The 23,398-nt window shown below is 44.3% G+C and overlaps 1 protein-coding gene across 4 annotated transcripts in view; it reads left to right on the top strand.

Annotated features, from left to right (window-relative positions):
* LOC148040939 (dynein regulatory complex protein 11-like) overlaps positions 1 to 23,398 on the top strand; it is a 153,074-nt gene that overhangs the window by 98,629 nt on the left and 31,047 nt on the right. For 3 of the 4 annotated variants that reach the window (XM_087674810.1, XM_087674819.1, XM_087674826.1), the window contains 2 exons: positions 22,725 to 22,775; positions 22,902 to 23,003. In XM_087674810.1, coding sequence (XP_087530936.1) covers positions 22,725 to 22,775; positions 22,902 to 23,003 — 153 coding nt within the window. Of the gene's footprint in view, positions 1 to 22,724; positions 22,776 to 22,901; positions 23,004 to 23,398 lie in introns of those variants that run through there. The other variant, XM_087674833.1, reaches the window with a different exon arrangement.

Below are 23,398 nucleotides of genomic sequence, written 5' to 3'. Positions count from 1 at the left end.
CCCCTTTTAAAAATATATGAATTTTACCCCAAGGCATCCCATCCCAAAGCAGTCAAAGCATTGGACAAAGGGTGCACGTCAGCTGCCTAGTGGCCTACTAAGACTATAGAGGCGATGGTTATCTTACCAGAGAGCCCAAGTGATCACCCCAAAGAGGTCAGGGCATTGGACAAAGGGTGCACGTCGATTGCCCAATGGCCTACCAAGTCTTGCAAAGGTAGATGGAAATGGCTAAGGACTTTTTTTAAAAAAAGGGCTTTGTAGTTTTGATAGATTTAACATTAAGTGAGGGTTTCAAATCAGTTTTTGTCCTATTGACTATCCGTACCCCAAACGGGAGACTGATAAGGAATGGTCAGATCCAAGACCTTCACAAAACAAGCATACTATCCCTACCATTGCTAGGTGTCAGTGAGAAAGGAATATGGCTAAGGTGTGGGTGGCACAAATATAGCAAAGATGTGAAGCAAGCAAGACAAGCAAAGCAAGCAAGCAAGCTAGGGAGAATTGCCATGGAGATTGCCATGTGCAATGATACGAATATGGTGGATCGAGAGTTGAGCACTCCAAAAGACTAAGAAGGGATAAATATGTACAGATGCATGTTTACATGAATAGAATGCCAATGCATGGGGTAATGCAAAGGGAGATGTAAGATGTCATGCTTACGCAAAATGCAATGCAATAGTGCCACTTGGACAGTGCCCTTATAGGGAAATTGTTCACTTATCCAAGTGTCCTTTTACAATCATGTCATCGTGACAGTGCGGATGAAGTTACAAATGTCCATAAGTACAATACAAAAGAATAAGTGAATGAATAAATGTCTAAAAACTATAAGCGTCATAACCATCACTATCAAGAGAAGGAGCCGTTCCTCTCACAAACTAGAAGGAAAAGCAAGAGGGGAGCACCCTCTTCCCATCAATTTGAAGAAGTATGGGAGGGTGCCGATCCTGGGTAAAAGGCAGTGAAGAACCGGCCGGTTAATCGCTTTGGTTAAAATGTCTGCAAAATTGTTTGATAAAGGCACAAACTCTATGCGGATAATGCCTAGCTCAACTTACTCTCTAGAAAAGTGGAAGGGGACTCCCACATGGCGCATCCGTGGTGGGATGATCGGATTGCCCGCAAGGGTAATGGTACTCTGGCTGCCGCAATAGACAACGGTGGGAGAGTCACAAAGGAAAGTGAAGCACCACCAGTAAGCTCCTTAGGTAGATGGCCTCGGTGGTATTATCGAAGAGAGCCCTATACTTAGCCTCGACCGTGGAAGCCGCCACCGTCTCTTGCTTATGGCTAGACGAAGAAATGGGAGCCATACCCAAGGTGAAGAGGTAGCCGTCATGGGAATGCTAGGTGTCAAGATCTCTTGCCCATTTAGAATCAGTGTACCCTTACAAAAAGAAACTAGAACCATAAGTGAGGCCATAAGAATAAGTTTATCGTAAATAATGCAACACACAAAGACGTGCAATCCAATATGACATCCTAGGTGTTGTGAAATACTGACTGAGAATGTTGATTGAGTAAGCTAAGTCTGGCCTAGTATGAATTAATCAAAGAATTTTTCCTATTTTATCATTAAGTGTGTATGTGTGTGTGTGTATGAACAACACCTGAAGGCTCTAAAGTGGAATATGATAGGCTGAGAGCCAAAGAATGCCTTGTACGGGGACTTCTGAGGAAGAGTCGTAGTCGGCTACCGGTTGAGGATGTACACCGTAGTGTTAGCAACCTCAACCCAAAGGCGCATAGGGAGCTCCACTGCGAACAACATAGAGCATACAATTTCCATGGCTGTCTGGTTTCAACGCTCTATGACTCCATTCTGAGAGGGGGAGTTGGTAGAGCTGAGCTGACGAGAGATACCATCTTGCTATAGAAACTCGAAAAACTCGTGGAAGATGAACTCACCACCACTATCACTCCTCATGCAACCAGCATGATGACCCGTTTGGTTATGAACCAACAGCACCCAAGCAGAGAAATATGTGAAAGCATCGGACTTATGCTTGAGGAAGTACACCCACATGTATCTCGAATGTGTCAGATGGGAGAGGATCGAGGTGCAGCTGAAGTGCAGTAGACAGTGTGAGAGTGAGAGACAGAGTTGAGCACGACACCCAATGCAATAGTACTAAATCGAGTGTAAGCTGAAAGTACAAATGATAACCCTTATACCTTAGAGTTATAAGGGGCTGTTCACACCCGAACACAGTAAGTGCCCGTAAGTGTGCACCACAAGCACATACAAAATAGTACACATAATCTGGGGGAAAAAACCTCTCCTACCGAGAGTAAAAAGTGCCCCAGTGTCCTAGTGATCACCCGCACACTCCCATATGAGCGTAGGCGTAAGTAAGGCGTGTGAGATACCCAACAAACCCCCCTGGAGTGAAGAGTGATCAAGTGTACAAGGATCATCCGCCACCAAAGGGCGTCAAATTCAAAGCATCGCGAAATGCTTCAAATTTGTCTCGTGGAAGAGCTTTGGTGAAGATGTCTGCCACATTGCTGGTGGTAGGACAGTAGACAAGGCTGATATCACCTGCATGTAGCCTCTCTCTGACAAAGTGGTAGTGAATCTCTATGTGTTTCGTGCGAGCATGAAACACAGGGTTCCGTGCCACTGCAATGGCACTCTGACTGTCAGTATATAAAGGAGTAGGCTCCGTAACAGATACATCCAAATCAGCAAGTAAGCGTCTAAGCCATACGCACTCAACTGCAGTAGTGAAGGCTGCCTTGTACTCAGCTTCACATGACGACGTGGCAACAGTGGATTGTTTCTTGCTAAGCCAAGAAATGCATGACGAGCCAAGAAAGAAACAATTGCCACTAGTGGAGTGACGAGTATCAAAATCACCAGCCCAATCAGAGTCACTGTAAGCATGTAACTGCAGTGGTTTCCCCTTGGCATAAAGCAATCCAAGAGCTCTAGTACCCTGCAAGTAACGAAACACACGCTTCACAGCTTGCCAATGCGACATACGAGGCTGATGCATGTACCTGCTCAAAACTGAAACGGCAAACTGTATGTCTGGCCGAGTGTGGCATAGATAGATGAGACATCCCACTGCTGGAGCATAAGTATGGATATCAAACAAATCACTGTCATCATGTAATGACAGTTTGAGCCCAGGTTCCATGGGTGTACAAACTGGCTTGCAATCCTGTAAGCCAAACTTCTCAAGAAGTTGCCCAATGTACCTTGACTGACATAATCCAATGCCTCTAGCATCATGTACAAACAGGATGCCCAAGTAATAGTGCAAAATACCCAAGTCAGACATGTCAAAAGTTTGCTGTAAATTATTTTTGAATGCTGAAATCTGATCAGCATGTGTTCCAGTGAGCAAAAGGTCCTCTACATATAGACACAAAATCAGCATGGATCCCCCCTCTTTATGTACATAAAGGGTAGACTCAGATGGGCTGTTTACAAACCCCTGACTAAGCAAGAAAGCATCTATCTTTGCGTACCAAGCTCGTGGAGCTTGTTTCAAACCATATAGAGCTTTTTTCAGCTTGCATACTAAATTTTCTGAGCCTTCAACTGCAAAACCAATGGGCTGCTGTACATACACTTCTTCCTGAAGTTCCCCATGTAAGAATGCAGTCTTTATATCCAGCTGATGCACTTTCCAACCAAAATGTGCAGCCAAGGCAATCATAGACCGAATGGTCGTCATACGGGAGGTAGGAGCAAAGGTCTCCTCATAGTCAATGCCCTTTTTCTGTGCGTAGCCTTTAGCTACCAGCCGTGCCTTGTACTTATCTATGGATCCATCTGCATTCCTTTTCAATTTGTAGACCCATTTCGTACCAATGGCACGCTTGCCAACTGGCAAAGACACCAAATCCCAAGTATGATTCTTATGAATAGAATCCAATTCAGCTTGCATGGCTGCCATCCAATGCACACTATGTCGTGCATCCTCAAAACATTCAGGCTCCTCATTATCATGAGTACATGCTGCCATAACAAACTCCATGGAATGTGCTGAATCATGCAGTCGAGTTTGCCTTCGAGTACGACCAGCCAAGGGTGTTTCCAAATGACTATCTCTCATAGTCTGCGTGTACCATCTAGGCACCTGTCTTGCTTCCTGACTGTGTACAAGTTCCTGCTGAATTTCAGTTTCAGCAATGTGCTGATTTTCTGCATGTTCCATAGGAGCAGCTGGCTGAACATTAGGTTCATTTGCTGAAGTACCAGCTGAATCACCAAATGTGATGGGCAGCAGCCCTTCAAAGACATCACGGGCAGCCTGATATGTATCAAAACCAGCCAAGGATAATTCTGATTTTTCATCAAATACAACATCCCTGCTGACAAAAACCTTCTTGGTCACGGGATCATAGAGTCTGTAGCCTTTGCTTTCGCTGCTATATCCCATAAAGATGCATTTTACAGCCTTGTTGTCCAACTTCTTTCGAAGTACCTGTGGAATATGGGCATATGCAAGACACCCAAAAGTACGGAAGTGGCCAACAGAAGGTTTGCGGCTGTGCCAAGCCTCAAAAGGTGTGACGGTTTTCAAGGCCTTGGTAGGGCATCTGTTCAAAATGTGGCAAGCGCACATGACGGCTTCCATCCAAAAACTATGAGGCAAACTCTTTGCCTTCAGCATACATCTGGCCATCTCCATGAGTGACCGATTTTTCCTCTCTGCTACCCCATTCTGCTGTGGAGTATATGCAGTAGTGTACTGATGGATAATGCCCTTCTGCTGCAAATAAGAATTCAGCATAGAGGACATGTATTCCCCCCCTCGGTCCGAACGGAGAGTCTTAATCTTGCAACCAGACTGAGTTTCCACAAGTGCACTGAAAGCCAAAAATGCATCATACACTTCTGACTTCTTTTTCAAGCAGTAGACCCAGCACAAACGTGTAAAGTCATCAATAAATGTTACAAAATAGTAACAACCACCCAATGACTGTGTCTGCATGGGCCCACAAACATCCGAATGCACAAGCTGTAATCTGGCTGTTGCTCTAAAAGCAACATCACGGGGAAAAGAGAAACGATGCATTTTCCCCAAAATGCAACCCTCGCATAAATGCTCAGGAGGTCTCTCCAAGAGAGGTAATCCTTCCAACATCTGAGTACGCTGTAATAGCATCAAGCTGCCATAGTTTACATGCCCCAAACGAGCATGCCATAACTCTGCCTCTAACATAGCAGGAGTAAGAGTGGATGTCAAATATGCAGACTGATCTACCAAAAGAGCATCCAACTCATATAACCCATGACACAGAGAACCTGTCAAGACCAATATCATGTGTTCCTTGTCACGGACCATGCAACGGTCATCATCAAAGGTGACCTGCAAACCACAACGTGCCATAGAAGAAATGGAAAGCAGATTCTTCTTAATGCCAGGCACATACAAAGCATCATGTAGGCGAAGAATAGAGCCATCAATGGCTGTAAGCTGAATCTCCCCAATACCACGAACAGGGTATGATGCATTATTAGCACACTGAACAGACTTCCCAACGGGAGGTGCACCAAGAGAAGCAAACAAATCTCTACGAGATGTGATATGCCGTGAAGCACCACTGTCAAAGAACCAAGTGTCAGCATCTTCTGTAGAGCTAAATGCTCTATCAGCCCAAGAGACATCATAACTGCAAGTGTAAAAACAATAGTCCCTGTCTGCAACAAAGGACGCGGACTCACTAGCAGTGGAAGGAGCTGCAGAAACAGACATCCCTGACTCCTTCTTCTTCTCTTTGGCGATGCGCTTCCTGCACTCAGTGATGTAGTGGCCAGGCTTCTTGCAGTAATGGCATTTTCCTTTCTTGGCTTGCATGCCCCCCTGTTTCTGACTTGTCTGTGAAGTGTTACTATTACCAGAACTCTGCGAAGCATTTTTCCCTTGGCTGTTTTTACCCTTCTGCCTTGACATAAAAGCCTGCTCAGAGGCTATACCATCCACACCACTGTTCCGTCTAGTTTGTTCCTCCTCTAGAAGCAAACTGACAAGCTGAATGAAAGTGATGGGCTCTTTCGAAATCCTCATAGTGAGGTTCAAGGCAGTATGAAAAGCCAAGTAAGAGGGAGGCAGTGAATTCAATGTTGTAGAAATCAGCTGCGCATCTGAGTAGTACTCATCCACATTCATGAGTTGCTCCCGCAAGTCCTGAATTTTGTTGAGATGATCCTGCATAGAATCACCCTCATTCATCTTTAGAGTCTCTAGCTCTTTCTTCAAGAAAGAGATGCGAGTCTCATTCTTTCCTGCAAACATCTGCTCCAATATCAACCAAGCTTCTTGTGAAGAAGCTGCTGAACGAATATGAGGAATGATAGAACGCTGAACTGCCAATGCAATCAGCGACATAGCCTGTGCATCCCGTGTATCCCAAGTTTTCTGAGCTGCAGTTCTTGGGGGAAGTGCTGAGCGGGGTGAGGTGGAGGGGGCTGAGGTTGCCCTCTTGCACGTCCTCCTGGAGGAGGAGTAGCGGGAGCCACAACTCCCGGTCGTGCTTCCTCTCCACTGACATAATCCCACAAATTTTTGGCCACTAATACATTCTTCATCATGAAAGACCAAAGGGAATAATTGTTCCCATCCAATCGGTCTTCCTTGGACACATAGGTGAATACATCTCCTCCCTGATTTGCCATTATTTCCCAAAAGGCAATAGAGCAATGTCAATGCAGTACGGGCTGGAAATCTGCAAATTTCCAGAAATTGCAGCAAACACAAGTCTGCAATTAATGTGCAAAGGGTACTCTGTCAAAAAAAAACTGTCACTGATGCACGCTTCCCAAGGTGCAATTAGTGCTCAGCAGCACTAGAACATCAAAAGCCCCAAAATTTTCTGCCCAAAATTTCTGTCACAAATGTCTGTTACAAAATCCCCAAAATGTGCATTCAATGTGTCACAGACAGACACAGCATGTTTCCCAATGTGCAAACAGTGCAGTGCAACACTGTTATGAATAAATCCCCAAAATTTTGCCAAAATCTCTGTCAAAAACAGTCGGTCTGTGACTGTATCAGCAGTTTAAATGCATCTGTCCTCCAAATACACAAAAGCCCCAAAATTTCTGACCATTCAGTCAGAAATTTGTATGAAATTTACTTTTCCAGTAGATCTGTGCCAACCGCGTGTGAACCGCCGCTTCCAGAATTTTATTCTGGGCTGGAATAACAATAATTTTGAAAATTTTACCTGACGTGGAGCAGACTTGCGTGTGCTGGTCGACGGGCAGTTTGGCGCAGGACAGGCTGACGTGGTCGTCAGACGAGCTGGCTGCGCGTGGTCAAAACGGCGGGCAGGACGGGCTGATGTCAGACTTGCGGGCTGCACGTGACGTTGACGGGCGGGCGCAGGTCAGTCGCGTGTGACGGGTGGACTGACGGTGGTCTGACGGAAGTCGTATGGGCTAACAGACGACTTAGGCGGCGCCTGGGCTGACGAGGACTGCACTGTTGGACAGCGCGCTGGCATACGTCAGCGCCTGCAGCTGACGTGAAGCAGACTGATGTCAGACGTGACTGACGAGACTAACGTTGACGGCTCCTGCTGGTGGCGCGCTGATTGTTGGAGCTGCACGCTGGGCAGAGGAGTCGTCTGGGGCTGCGCGCTGACGGACTGAGCAGGAACAGGCGGCTGGGGCAGAACTGGCGGGGGCTGCTGACTGCAGACTGAAGACTGCTCTGAGCCGAGCTCTGATACCAAATGTCAGATGGGAGAGGATCGAGGTGCAGCTGAAGTGCAGTAGACAGTGTGAGAGTGAGAGACAGAGTTGAGCACGACACCCAATGCAATAGTACTAAATCGAGTGTAAGCTGAAAGTACAAATGATAACCCTTATACCTTAGAGTTATAAGGGGCTGTTCACACCCGAACACAGTAAGTGCCCGTAAGTGTGCACCACAAGCACATACAAAATAGTACACATAATCTGGGGGAAAAAACCTCTCCTACCGAGAGTAAAAAGTGCCCCAGTGTCCTAGTGATCACCCGCACACTCCCATATGAGCGTAGGCGTAAGTAAGGCGTGTGAGATACCCAACAGAATGATCATCCACTATCAAAAAGAAGTATAGCGTGCCACTTAAGGCAACAATGAATGTGGGCCCACAATGATCAACGTGAATCAATCTAAGAGGTGCCTCAGCTTTATGTGTAGGTTGCTAAGGAAATGGGGTACGGTGCTGCTTCTTGAGCTGACATGCTCTACAGACATCTCAAGCTAGAAGTTTCTCCTATAAGGGTAGACTCAAGAGATCCTACGCCACGCCACAAAGTTTGGAAATTCCTTGGGAGTGCTAGATGGATTTACAAACTAAATGTTCTTTCCCTGGAATAGCAAAATCTTCTGGTTGTTTCGTATATAGCTCTTCATCCAAGTCACCATGAGGAAAAGCATGAAGGGAGGTGAGCCGTGAAGTGGAAGCACGAGCGGAAGCAAGAGCTATGGTGGAAGGAGCAGGAGCAAGAAAGAAAGAAAGAAAGAAAGATATATTAACGTCTACATAAGGCCAATGTGGCCTATGAGACAAAATCTAGAGTACATCCATGTCTGATGTCATCTCATCAGTAAGGTAAAGATAACATTACAAATAAGTGGGTGGCCTATGAAATAATACTGAAAATAACTATACGATGGGACTATACTAGGGTTGAACCATGTGTAGTGTTGTTCTATTGATAGAAAAGAAAAGGAAAGGAAAGGAGAACCAGATCTGATAGAACCATGTACAAAGGTGTGGTGGAGACTATGGGCTATAATAGCCGATCTCAAGATCTGCACATGATCTCAACTATGATGCGGTCCCTAGCTACTTCACTGATATGCCTGGTGGTGAGTCTTCAGTGTCTCGTGATAATGGCTTTAATCCGACTATGGTATGGCCTCCTCGGACGTGGTCTTGGTAGACGGGGTCGTGGTGCTCGGCGAAGGGAAATGGCTCTATCCAATGTGACTCCACGGTGTGGTGTGTAAGGTGTCTGGCAGGGTGGCTCTGTCTTTGCTAGGCTGGTAGTGTTAGTAGGGTCAGCTCTGTAGAAGTCGTCTGTCACTGCTCTCTGTGTGTGTTCCTCTCGGTGAGCTAGCCTCCTGTCTCGCAATAGTGCAATTCGGCGCCTCTCAAGCTCTAGGAGGAAAAGACCTAGGCATCTCTGGTCCTTGTACTCCATGACACGACGAAGGGATCCAAATCCATCATGGAAGGGGCAGTGGTACCATCCTCGTATGTCACAGGATACTGTGCATCTGCATATGTAGTGCTCTTCCGTCTTAGGCTCTTGACCACAAAGCTGGCAAGTCCTATCCTCTGCTAGGTTATTTGTCCATTTGCTAGTCTCCATCTGAAGCCTATGTGAGGAGGTGCGAATCTGTCCGATAGCAACGCATACACTATGGGAGAGATGGGTGTCCATATATGCTGGCCGAATAGTGAAACCATCATCAGAGAGACACAAGAAATGACTCCTGTAGAACTCCATCCTCCATCCTGGAGGGAGTCGTGGATGGATCCATGTCCTTGCTATTTCAATCCTCAAGATATCAGCTCTGATCACCTGGTTCATCAACTCTCATCGGCTGAGAGAAAGTGTAGGGCAGTCAAGGCTATAATCCAAAGGTGGAAGACGGTCAATATCCAAACCATGTAGGCTCATCCAAATAGCCATCTGTGAAAACCAACAGTTCTTCTCGCCTCCTGCTGCTAGTTGTCTAGATGAGGTTAGTGCCAACCTAGAGTATCTATGGCAAAGAGTTTCCATAGTCCATGCCAAAAGGTCACTACCCTGAAGAGTGTCTCGGTAACTATAGGTGTTGCCCCTAGCTCTGCTCTGACAATGGGATGTGGGGTGGAGGGCTTACTCCTAATCATGTGTGCTATCATCATGATCAATGGCCTTTCCATGCTATCCCAACCATCATAATAATCCCTCTCTACTCCAATCTGATCAGTGAGTGGGATAAGACGCTTGTGGTACAAGTTGCCACCCCGTACCTTTGCTCCATATCGTAATGTAGGTGTGACTAGGGTGTCAAACAACCAGAGTTTGTTGCGGGGCTCTTGGAACTGTATGTGAGCACATTGACTCTTGAGGTTCCCTAGTGCTGCATATCCACGTGCTAGATGTGCCTCTAATACCTCTCTCAACGAAAAATGTGGGCCGGAGAAGGTGACTCCCAAATAGACATATTCCCTTACATGCTCCAGTATTTCTCCCCCAAATGTGAACTGGTACATAGATCTAGTCACCCATGCTGCTGAAGTATTGAAAACCATGGTTTTGGTCTTCCCAAGGTTCACTGTGAGGTCTTTATCTCTACGAAAGATGTGCAAAGCATCTAGATGGCATTGCAATCCCTCCGGTGAATGTGAAATGAGAATAATATCACTTGCATACAGTAATATCGGTATCAGCACCCGTGCCAAGCTGGCTCCAGCTCCTGCTATGTAATTAGACACTTCATCTATGTATAGACCAAACAATGTGGGTGAAAGTGGACATCCTTGTTTCACTCCTATGGTATTGTCAATCCTCTCTGATAGTCCCTCCAGGTGCTCGTACATGACCTGTCACTGTCTCATATAATGCATAGACACCCCATCGTATACCCTCTGGTATCCCAATGTCCTGCAATCTCTACATGATGCGTGTACAAGGCACTATATCAAAAGCTTTACGAAAGCCTACAAAGCAACAATAGATCCTCTTGTCTCGGACTTGACCCTCCTTAATAATGGCTCTAAGTGTGAGAATATGGTCTAGTGTGGTATATCCTCGTCTGAAACCTGCCTATCCTTGTGCTCTCTTGCCTTGCATTTCAGCCCACTCACTGAGTTCATGCTCCAATATAGATCCATATATCTTGGCCAAAGTATGACCGATCATGATAGTCCTATAGTTGCTAGGAATCAGGGGATCACCACTTTTAAATAGCGGAATGATAGTGTTGTCTGACCAACTCATAAGGAAACCTTCACATATTGCTCTATTGAACATATGTGCTAATACGGGTGCTAATATGTCACAAGCATGTGAGAAATGTTATGTTACTAGTCCATCCTCATCCTGTGCCCTCCCATTTTGTAATCTATAAATTGCATCCCTAACCATTTTCCATGTGAAGAAAGACTACTGTGTTGGTCTACAAGCTTGGGCAGCATAGGTGGCTGTCCTGGCAGGTCATACAGTTGTCTCCCATAGTCAAGCCAAGCATCTGGTGATGTAATCTGTATGGGGGGTTGTCTTTTATGAAACATCTTCCATGCGCTCTTGCTATCCCGCCCCAAAAATAGCTGATATATCTCTGCTTTTGCTTTCGCTAAATAGTCTCGTTTTTTCTTCCGCACAAGGCGTTTGAAAAACGCCTTTGCTTGGCGATGTGTCTGAGTGCCTAGCTCCACTTCTCTCTATAAGCGAGCTCAGGTGACTCTAGACTCATCATCATACCAGCTATTTTGGGGAGGAGTAGATCATGTGAATCTACATCGGGGCAAGGTGTGTGTGAATGTATACATGGTTGATCCATGTATGGCCTCTGCTAAATCCCTTGTACATTCTTCCAATGATCTACTTAAGTCCAATGTATGTAAACTGGTCTACGGAGAAACACTATAGATGTATGAGGTGTCTTCTATAAAGTAGTATTTGGGATGTTTAGAGAGGCAAGGTGTTTCATGTTTCATATGTACACAAGAGAGCATGAATGTCAAAATAGCATGATCTGCTGCTATGCCAATTGGTCTCTTAGTTATCTTAAAGTTTTGGATGTCTGGTATCAATGCTGGTGAGCCTATCAAGTAGTCCATAGTACTTGCCCCTCCTTTGTGATTCCAACATGTTAAATTGTCAGATCCTGGCCATTGTGGCAGACCATTAAAGATGGCTAGTCTATGTCCACTTCCCAAAGTCAATAGGTGTGTCCCATAGGTACTCACTTCTTTATCCTGGGCTTTTCTACATAGGCCTATTTCATCTATGTCGATCTTTTTGAACATGGCATTATCATCCATATAAAAGTCACTCTGTCTATCTCCAGTGCGTGCATTGAAATCTCCTATTAATAATATGTCCCCAATGCTAGCATATCTCATGATATCCTCATAAAGTACATCAAAGGGAAATCCATCTCGTGTGGCATAGGTAGAATTTGTAAGAGAAAACTAGCATATTGCAATGAATATATTCCGTGGTCTTCCTGCATTTATCCTAATACATAAATATCGTGCATCATCATCTCTTTTCATTACTTGCACTATCCCTTTGAGATCTTCCCGGTATAGTATGGCCACACCTCCAGAACCCCTAGTGCTTCCTGGTTTTCTAGCTGCTAGACGAAATGCACTTTCCCACGTGTATCCCCACACGTTTGGTAGTCGGCTACCTTTACATTGGTGTGTGTTTGTGTACATTGCTATATCTATGTTTCCGAAGCTATCTTCAAAGTAACCAGCATCCAAGCGTAGGGCTCCATTACAATTCCATATTGACATCTGAAGTGTCTCATAGGCCTCGTACCGTCATGAAGTCCTTTTGTCAGTGATGATGACTCGTCCAACCCTATAAACAGCCCACTTTCCCTCTTTGCGAGCCTCGAATTCCTTGGGCATATGTTCTTTGTGATACGCTATTTGTGTTGGGGTAAGGTCCTCATCCAAATAAATCTTCTCACCCTGGAGGACTCTCCTCTTGGAGAGGAAGGCCTTTTTTTTCTCTATGTCCCCAAAGGGAAGAATTAGAGCCTTGGACTTAGAGTTCTCTTTCCCCAAAGAGAGAGAGAGAGAGAGAGAGAGAGAGAGAGAGAGAGAGAGAGAGAGAGAGAGAGAGAAATGAAATGAAATGATATATTTAACGTCTACAAAAGGCCAAAATGACCTATGAGACCATGAGTTACAATCATGTGTATGATGGTACAACTGTTTGGGCAAAATATGTATGTAGCACAAAGCAAAATAAGAAAGGAAACTAACTATAGCTGTGTGTAAAACATAGAGCTCTATCTAGTAACAATGAGCTCCAAATGGTACAATCTCATGTGGTTATGAAGAACCTAGCTGTAGCCTGAGCAATAATCCCCTGTATCCGCCTATGAAGGTGTCATCGGTGTCTGTCTCGAGGCCTAGGACGTCTGGATCGGCTAAGCTGAACGGCTCGATCAATCAGTACTCCTTGTCTATGTGTGGACTGTGGCAGTGAGAGAGGCTCTCGTGTGGACTGTGGCTGTAACTGTATTGAAGTCTTCTAAGTCTCCTTTGCAAAGAAGTTTGTGAGTTGTCTCTGTGAAGGGCCTCGATGTCCTGGGGCAGCTGTACTCCTGAGGCGCATGTCACGAAGCCGTCGTATCTTAAGAAGAAAGAGGCCAAGGCATCCCTGATCCGTAAAATCCATGACTCTGGATAGTGGTCCAAATCTGTCTCTAAAGAGATAGTGGAAATGACCACGAACCTCATAATACGCTGAGCAGCGGCAAATATAATACTCCTTTGTCTCTGGCTCTAATTGGCATATCTGGCATATACACTCCTTTGGTGGGATGGATCTATATCTGTTAGTCTCAATCTCTAGCTGATGTGAGGAGGTGCGCAACTGACCAATAGTACATTTGATCCCATGGGAAAGGTGGGTGTCCATGTATCTCGGGCGAATAATAAATCCATCATTTGTAGTATGAAGGAAATGCACACGGTAAAAAGCCATCTTTGTACCTAGCTCCTACCCTTGTATCAACCATGTCCGCCTGATATCCAACTGGGTAAGATCCATCCTGATGATCTTGCGGATCTCTAACCTGCTCAAATCAAGAGATGGTGCATCAAGGGAGTACTGGAAGGGGGGTAACTTGTCCATTCTAAACCCATGCAGCTCAAACCAGGTTGACATCTGTGCATATCAACATGAAGTATCACCCTCTCTGGCAAGCTTCCTGGAGGACTCAAGGGCCAACTGTGCATATCTATGTCTGGGTAAGTCCCATAGGCTATGTATGTATGCGACCAATTGGGTGAGGGCCTCTACCACAATCAGTGTAGCTACTAGCTCGGCTCTGATGATCTCATGTGGCACTAAGGCCTTACATCTGATCATCCTGGATATCATGGACACTAGGGGTTTCTCCATCGACCTCCATCCATCATAAGTGTGCCCTAATCTGCTACAGTGGTCAAGATTAGGCCCCCATATCTACCCCATATAGAAGCCAATATTTGAACTTAACTAATTAAAGTTAAATTAACTTTAATTTTGGGCTTACGTGGTCTATTATTAGCCAACAGATTGTCTGATGGGCAACACACGTGGCTAGGCTAGGCAGGGATAGGAACGTGGGAGTCAACAGGTAGGCAACAATCATGCAAGGTTGGTAGCTGCACGAAGATGTGTAGTTGTGCAAGTAAGGCAGGTCAATTGGTGGGAGAGGGCAACTAGCAGGCACAGGGTAGATACATGTTTTTTTTTTCCGTTAAAAGGTAAATAATACTTATGTTAAGTGCTACCTCATTAAATTTTGATGATGTGGCTTGCAACTATAGACACCAATGATCATACACAAGATAGGATTTGGCATGGCAAGGTATATCTGACAGGTGCAAGTGACCAGATAGGGAGCGTGCAAGTCTGAGAGGTCATGGGACAAGATACAAGGCACGCAGCAAACAAGAAGCACAGCACAACACTTCACTTCCTTCTGAAAGGTGAGAAGGATCGAAGCTTACTTGGAAGAGCTATGGCGGAAGAGCAAGAGCAACAAAGAGAAAGAGACTAAATGGGAACTCCGGCAGTCACAATGTGTGACCGAACCTTTCTTTATTCAAACTGTCACTAAAAGAATAAAGAATAAAGTGACGGTAACGAGTGCCGGCCACTTGCAGTGCGCAATGGCAGGTACTGTCAGTGTAGTAATACACGGTCGACTAGGCAAAGGCACCTTTATCCCCAACAACCTCCCACTTAAAGGCGAATTTCCCCAGTGAGGAGTGAAAAGAAAAAGAAAAGACAGTACAATGTATACATGTACAATAGGATGAGAAAAAACGTTATCTCATCCAACGCCCATCAATCTCGTAAGGAAGGCAAAGCGCTCAGTAGTGAGGCTTTTCGTGAGTAGATCTACAGGATTTTCGTCAGTGGAGATCTTGAGAAGGTCAACAGACTTGTCCTCCACGACCCCACATATGAAGTGATACCTCACCTCAATGTGTTTCGTCTTCACATGGAAGACCGGATTCTTGGCTAGAATAGCACTCATAGAATCCGAATGCAGCATAGGTATAGAATCAATCCCAAGGTCATGAACCAAATGGCCCAACCATATGGCCTCCTTGCAAGCCTCAGTGGTGGCTGCAACATACTCAGCCTCAGTGGTAGAGAGAGCCGTACACTTCTAAACCCTGGACATCCAAGAGATAGCACCTTCAACATAGGTGAATACATAGCCAAAAGTGGACTTCCTCCTATCTGCATGTCCTACATAATCGGAGTCTGGTACCCCATAACTCTAGTATCCTAGCTACCATAGCAAATACACATATCTGCTGTGCCTTTCAGATATCTCATGATACCCTTCACGACATCCCAATATTTCTTGCCATGTGTAGCTATATAGCGTGCCACAACACCAATTGCAAAGGCAATATCTAGATGAGTGGCTATCATGGCATACATCAAACTACCCATGGTTGATGCATAAGGGAGCTTGGTCATCTTGGCCCTCTACTCATCTGTCTGTGGACAATCAGCCTGTGAGACCTTCACATAAGAAGGTAATGGATAGCCAATAGGCTTCACGTCCTGCATGCTGAAATGCTCAAGGACTTTATGAATGTACTCTCTCTATGAGAGGTAGAGTACTCCCTGATACCTATCGTGCTTAATGCGCATACCAAGAATGTGAGAGGCCTGTCCCAAATCCTTCATCTCAAAGCTCTTCTTCAGTTGAGATTTAAGAGCATCCAACTCATCATGAGCTCTCTTTGCTATCAACATATCGTCCACATAATGAATAGTCAAGGGGCGATAAGTACTGCAAACCAGAAAGCATTTGCATTCTCTTCAAAGATATATGGTCCAAACGGGCATGCCAAAGAGATGCATGTGGGATGGAACCCACTGACAAAACATGGTCAACAAAGAACCCATCAACTACAAGAGGATAGAGGCTGCGAGCCTTGGCACCTCTAGTAAGCACAAGTTTGCCACGGGTGATCTTCCAGGCAGAATCCCCAAATGAAACATGAAATCTAGCATTATCAAGCTACCCTGCAGACATAAGACTGCGTATAAGCGAAGGTACATGATGTATATCCTGTAATAGAAAAGTACTATTAGTAGAGAATTGCAGCCATACATCCCCAATGCCAACAATAGCAAGTGACCTTTCATCACCCAAGCGAACTGAACCACAGACAAGGCGGTAGGAATGGAACCACTCACGGCATGGTGTAACATGAAATGAAGCACCAAAATCCAAAAGCCAGCATTGCGCATACATAGAGTGAACCTCGGTCAATGGCGTAGCATCACAAGAACTAGCTGCAAGTATGTACTCCCCCATCAGAGTCATCAGTCTGCATAACATTTATCTCCTCGATTCTCACACTGGACTTTGCAAGCATAATGCTGCGATCAGAGGATTTTTCATGTACTTTGTCTTTTATCTTCTCTTTGTGCTTTTCATTGTGCAACTCATGATACTATGGGGGGGTGTATATGACCCTTCTTGCCGAAATGATGACATATTGCATTAGCATTTCTCCCTCGAGACTTGCTGCGCGACTTACCACGCGACTTAGACCTAGACTTCTGCGAGTCTCTGCCATGTCCATACCCACGGTCATTCTTTCCATTACCATCTCTGCCTCTAACAGTCAAAGCATGCGACGCATGAGAGGCATCCAAATTCTTACGGTTGATCTCTTCCTGCAGAAGAGCACTCTCTACATCAAGCAAGTTCAAAATAGTAATAGGAGCACATAAGATAGTGTAGAATACATCCCATGACTCACTCAAAGTTCCAAGCAAAAACAATGGAGTAATGTCATCATTAAAGGTAATGCCCCGCGAAGTCAAGTTCTTGAGAATAGCATGGAACTGGCTCAAATGAGCAGACATTGTCATATTCTCCTTCATACGCAAGTCCATAAGCTACTTCAGCCAATACATCTGACTTGCCGGACTTTTCTTGTCATAGAGGTTCTTGATCTTATCCCAAAGCTGCCAAGCACTCTGTGCTTCCTCATCCACATTGTAATGCACTTATTGAGTGAGAGACAAGATGAGGGTGGACTTGCATAACTCATCAAGCTTATCCCATTCGTCATCAGTCATAGTTTCAGGCTGCTCACCATGCATCCTTAGTGGCTTGATCTAAGATTTCTGCACCAATACCTGCGAAACTTGGCTCTTTCAGTAGGCATAATTCGTATCATCAAGCTTAGTGATGTTGAAGATAGCACTATCAGTAGAAGAAGATGCCATACTGCAATCCAAAATGGTGCAGACAGTTCAAAATTGCTTGCTATTTTCTACTGTAAACATCCAAAATACCACCAAAACCAAAGCAAAATGACCACGAACTGATAGCTAATGTTGTTACCCACCAAGTACTATCAAAAGTACATAAAATCAAGATGATTCAGCATGAAAATTTCACATCAGTCCATGCATAACTGCTTGCTGTAATAAATTACAGTCAGGTACAATGAGAGCAAACTATAGGCAAAATGAGTGCACCAAGTCAACCACTGACTGTCAAATCATAACCGGCATCAAGTGGGCATAAATCAATAGGTGACAGTCATACGGACATCGAGCAAACACCCAAGCATGTCAAATGAATCCTTTAGTAAGCTGGCATACCCCCTGTGTAATAGGGCAAAGTGAACACTGGCAAGACCTGACACAAAGAGGTGTATGCTTAAGGAGTGCAAAGCCCAAATCAGCCCAAGTACATCTGTGAGGACCACGGCATATCAACCATGCAACATCCAAGTGAAGATCCTAGTCTCAACTATTTGAATGCTCAAGTAGCATAAACCACTTGCTCAATGTCTGTCAAGCGTATCAAGATGCTCCCACTGGCACAAAAGCCGTAAATATCAAGCAAAGAAGCTCAACAAGGGCATATGATAGCACCAGTGCTAGAAGTTCCAAGATCAAGCATCAATAAGATCTCATGAGCATATAGGCTGTGTAGCATCCGTACATAGCATCCATAGACATCAAGTACAATCAAATTGTAACTCTGGCAAGCCAAGAAATAGCCAAAGTAAGCTCCGGACAATCAAATGTCAAGCCAAAGCAAGGCTCAGTAGCATCCAACTCCAAACAATGTAACGGACATGTAGTAGTGGCATAGGCCAAGCATGTCAAGAGCAAAGTACATGTCATAAGTACAACAGAGATAAAGATCCAAATGCTATGCGAAGCGATAACCAATGATTCGAGAGCAAATCCAAGCTCTATGTCGATCCCCGAGAGTCACTACATCAATGTATACATCCAAGACATAGCCCGAATCCAACAGGCATATCCAAACATAAGCAAATAAGCTTCAGCCCTGAATATTCCAGCAGCAAATAAACATCCAAAATTGAGGAAACAGTGGCTCAATCCAAGCTCAAAACCATAGATAAGCCATAGGCATACTTTCCCGTATGTATGGGTATCAACTGGGCATATTTGGGCATCAAATGACTATGTAACATGAGCATAAAGTGTAATGACAGAGGGCTGCCCTGTTTTGGGCTGCATGTGGACTGTGTAAAATTGTCAATGACTGAGTAAATTCTGCCCCAAAAGCATCTCACATCATAGGCATACATTCCCCTAGCATTCAGGGCACATTCGAGACCAACCAAGCCACCAATGTCAATGCCAACCAATCATAAACATAAAATGCTGATGTAACACTGTTTGTGGCTGCTTGTGGACTGTGGAAAACAGTCCTGGACTGAGGTAAATCAGTCCAAAAATCAATGCCAATGATAACCACCAATGTTGAGCATCAAGGGGGTGTTCCCAAGCCAAATGAAGTGTTTTCAAGCTGCCAATGAGTGCCAAGGGAGGGTTGAAGTAAAAAACGATTTTTTTTGTAGTTCTTCAAGCTGGCCCAAATTGATCTGGGGTCTATGGAAGGGCTAGGCAAGGTCAAGGCAAGGTTAGGGAAGTAGTCAAGGATCCCCAAGAGCTCCCTCTTGAAGGGCAAAGTCACCAGTAGAGAGTAGGCATCACAAGAAGCAAGAGGACATGGTTGCCCTGCTTCACAAAACCTGTAGACTAAAGTAAAATAACATAAGAGAGCTCCAATACCTTTGAAGGAATGCCTTGAGGGTGCCCAAATTTGGGCCAGGTAGGTGCTCGGGAAGCTAGGGAGTGACCGGAGCTCGGGAGAGTCGGCTATGGGAAGGAGAACCAATGAGTGTAAGTAATCAATAGGAAGCTGAAAATGCCACGAGCCAAGCTCGAGTAGTCATGAATCCATGCTCTGATACTAGTTGAAAGGTGAGAAGAATCAAAGCTTGCTTGGAAGAGCTGACAGAAGAGCAAGAGTAAGAAAGAGAGAGAGACCAAATGAGAACTCCAACAGTCACAATGTGTGACCAGGCCTTCCTTCATTCAAACTATCACTAAAAGAATAAAGAATAAAGTGATGGTGACGAGCACCCGCTATAACCAGGCTGTTCACTGGGAAGGGCGGTAGTGTACAACCAAAATATATAAATGCTTTCACCCAATTCACAGTCGCCCACTTTACGTGAACTTAAAGACACATAATCAAAAAGAAATACAGGAAGCTAGAATGCTCCTGTTGCAACACAGACACCCTGTTGGCCCCTAAGTTAGGCGCCCCTTGTGGTATTTCTTTATTTTTAAAAAGAGGGAAAATACAATGGGCTGTCTTTCACCTATTCTGGGTGAAATTTGGCAGCATAACAGTACAATTACTGACCCAAAACAAGCCCACCAGGAGGGAAAACTCTGCCCAAGTCTGAATCTTCTGGTTGGAGTGCAAAATTGACCATTTCAGTCTGCTGTAATTACTGGTTCAGACCTGTTCTGAGACCTGTTTACAACACATACTGTTCCCTGTACTGTTTTGCCCACTGTAATTACTGGTTCAGACCTGTTCTGAAACCTGTTTTCAGCTCATACTGTTCCCTGCACTGTCCTGCATCATCTGGGCCAAGTGCCCCTTGATTCTGACATCAATTGGGCTCTGAAATAACCTCTGAACAGTCCAAAATCTGTACTGATTTAGAGCTGTTTCAGGCACCTGCTTGGTGAGATTACCACCCACACCTGTTTCCTGCTTGTGGGCAGCAAACAACTGCTCCTGTTCCTGGAGAAAAGAGGCTCTTGCCTCATGCAAAAACAACATATTCCACACAGCTGTACCTGAATCAGAAGAAAGGCCCTTGATTCTGCAGCATAACCATACTGTCAGGGAGAGAGAGAAAGAGTAGGAAGCAAGCTCAGTCTTTTGTGCATCATAGACAAGGTAGACCAGCTCTCAAGAGCTCTCCATCTGCAGCAATCCATCTCCCTTTCACAAAATGAGCCCCCCATGCATTGAAACTCGTTTTTGTGCTGCCCTCTCTCTCTTTTGGGAATTTATGCCCAAATTGTGACACATGGCATACATGTAACAATTTTCCTGTTTAAACCTTTCAGTCTAAAATTCTCCATCCTCGGTTCAAAATTTGACCTCGGCACAGACCAGAGGATTAATCCTCGTGCAAAAACGAAGATAATGACACGAACAGATTCTGGGATCCGAAAATAGTAACTCCCTAAATTTTAGGAGTTGCTTCCATTGCATCCCCACTAGTCTTCTGACCATCTTTGCAGACTATGGCTACATCCAAATCTGTAATGTAGCTCAACTGAAAGTGAATTTCCACTGATGATCCCACATGGACTAATCTCTTGCAGATTTGTCCATCTTCACTTTGAACTAGCCTCTTCCAGGCTAGTTCTTCAACACACTTGTCCATATACACTTTCACAAGTCTCTTCCAAGCTTGTCAATCTACAGTGCCCCCAGTCTCTTCCAGACTTATACTGGACCTTAATTGTCCAATCTTGACTCACTAGACATTCCTGTCCGTTTCACAAACTGGCCATGCAACTCAGGCGTTTAGATTTCAAGAGGGATCCTTCCAAAAGGAAAAACCAAATAAAATATGTAATAAAGAAATCAACAAAAAGGTAATAGTTGTCACAGTCTTGTGACACCCGCCACGTGCAATGTGCAGTGGTAGGCAGAGACGCCTTTACCCCTAACACCTTCTTCTTCTTCTTCTTTTGTTGTTGCTCTTCTTCTTTAGTAGTGGTGGGAAAACACGACAAACACACAAGATGGATACGCAAAGAGAACCAGCAAAAGATTGGGCAGCCATGGGCGAAGCTAAAGTCAAACCCAAAGAGAGAGAGAGAGAGAGAGAGAGAGAGAGTACTCTTGCACATACACAAACTAAAAGATAAATTGATAATGATAGATGAGATATGTGTGATGTAAGTACAAGTAATAGGGCCTAAATATATAGGCTAGGATATGTAGCTGACCCTTTGACTTATTTAATGCTAAATGGCATAAAAGTTGTTCACATCTAAACACGCATTTTTACACACAATAATGTGTGTTCACACAAGAATAAATAAAGCTAACACCCACATCCATTAGCTGCACTCTCCCCCTTGGTGTCCACTTGCTGCCAGCTGCTACACCTGCTGCCAAATCTACTGCCACCCCCAGATCTGCTGTGTTTGCTGTCTGTGAAGCTGCCCTACTACCGTACAGGTGTCACCCTGCTACCTCCTCTTCTCCTAACTGCTGGCAACCTGTTTTGGAGTTGTTTGTCCAGTGTTTCTAGCATTGGAACAGCTGTGTTTTGCTGTTTTGACCAGCCTAGCTAAAATCATCATGGACAGAGTTTGTTGCCTGCGTTTTCTCCTGTTCATGTTGCTATCCACTTTCCGGATCATTCAGACAACCGCATTTTCTGCTCAAAGGATGTGTTTACTAGTGCTTAGCTAGCATTATTGCTTGGTACATATGGACCAGCTGATGCTAGCATGCCATAGATTTATTGGACACATCTAGCACAAGAGCTGTTTGACATCTCAAATCAGCCTTTTGTTGATAACTATTATGCCCATCCTATCCAAGTGCCTTGCATTGAAACATATGAGAGCTATGTGATCACAAATATCAGAATGTCAGTGTTGTGCACTTGAAAATGGGGGACCATGTTATGCCCAAACAATGAGAAACTTGATGGAGATCCACCTAGCAAAATTATGCCCAAGTATATAGACAGAATTGTCTACATACAATTGATGATCTCTTTGTTGCTCAGAGGTTTCATGCAAAAGATGCTATGAATAGTTCACATGGGAGACCATGAAGGAGACAGAGAGAATCAGTAAGCACCTTTTGAAGCCAAAAGAGACTGCAACCGTGTGAGGTGCTTCTACATCCTACCATTTTCACATCACCGTGTCTATATCAGTCGTATCATGTAGCTTGAAAGATAGTTACTTAAGGATTCGAAGTGTATGTCATCATAATTTGGTTCAGCAAGATATTTTCTTCATTTAACAAGCTGCCAAGAAGCCAGCTAGCAATAATTAATGGCTTTGAGCTCAGAAAAAATGCGACCAAATAATTTATTTGTGAGTAGGAATGAAGCAGTGTTACTTCCACATGGATAAGTGTCTTGTTTCTCTTTTTACAGTGGATGGTCTCTTTGAACCATGGATCGGATTCCATTGATCTTTATCCTGTTCTGGCAAGTTATTAATCCCTCAAATATTTTCCAAAAAGGAGAAAAGAAAGAGACATTAGAGAAAACTGTTGAAAGATTATTTTCCAAAAAATTGACTTTACTCTGTTGTTTTTAAGTGCGATCAACCAGAAAGATTTAAAAATGGGCCCTGAAGCTCTTGAAATTCCTTATCCACGGTTCATGAATGATGATAATGCTGCCTCACTTGAAGCTCGGCAAAAATTGCTGGTTAGTCTTATGTTTCCACTTCCTGAGATCTGGTTACTTTAGACAAGGACCTCACATTTAAAATCAAATTCCTTAGCTGAAAGTGGTAATATAAGGGTTTTTATAGCACAGATACTTGAATGATTTGAAAGGTTTGGCAAAGTCTGTAACAGCTAGTGCTAAATTTGTACGATATATGTTTGCATATATGTGTATACTAGTCTTAAATGCATACATTCTTCATAATTTCTATCCTGTTTGATAAGGATGTGAATGTTATTTAGTGGATATCTTTTTTTTTTAGGGAAGCAATTGTAGGCCCAACTCAGGCAATAAGTTAGTAGGACCCCAATCTGAGAGGTTGTGAGCAGATTAAGAATGAGATAGAGCTTCAGAGAGTCCCAAACCTTTTACAC

This window comes from Lygodium microphyllum, chromosome 1 (genome assembly GCF_053477565.2).
Source record: "Lygodium microphyllum isolate KBCC chromosome 1, Lygodium_microphyllum_v1.1.10, whole genome shotgun sequence".
NCBI lineage: Eukaryota > Viridiplantae > Streptophyta > Polypodiopsida > Schizaeales > Lygodiaceae > Lygodium > Lygodium microphyllum.
The sequence above is the reverse complement of the archived record's forward strand: the minus strand, read 5'-3'. Positions and strand labels throughout refer to the sequence as shown.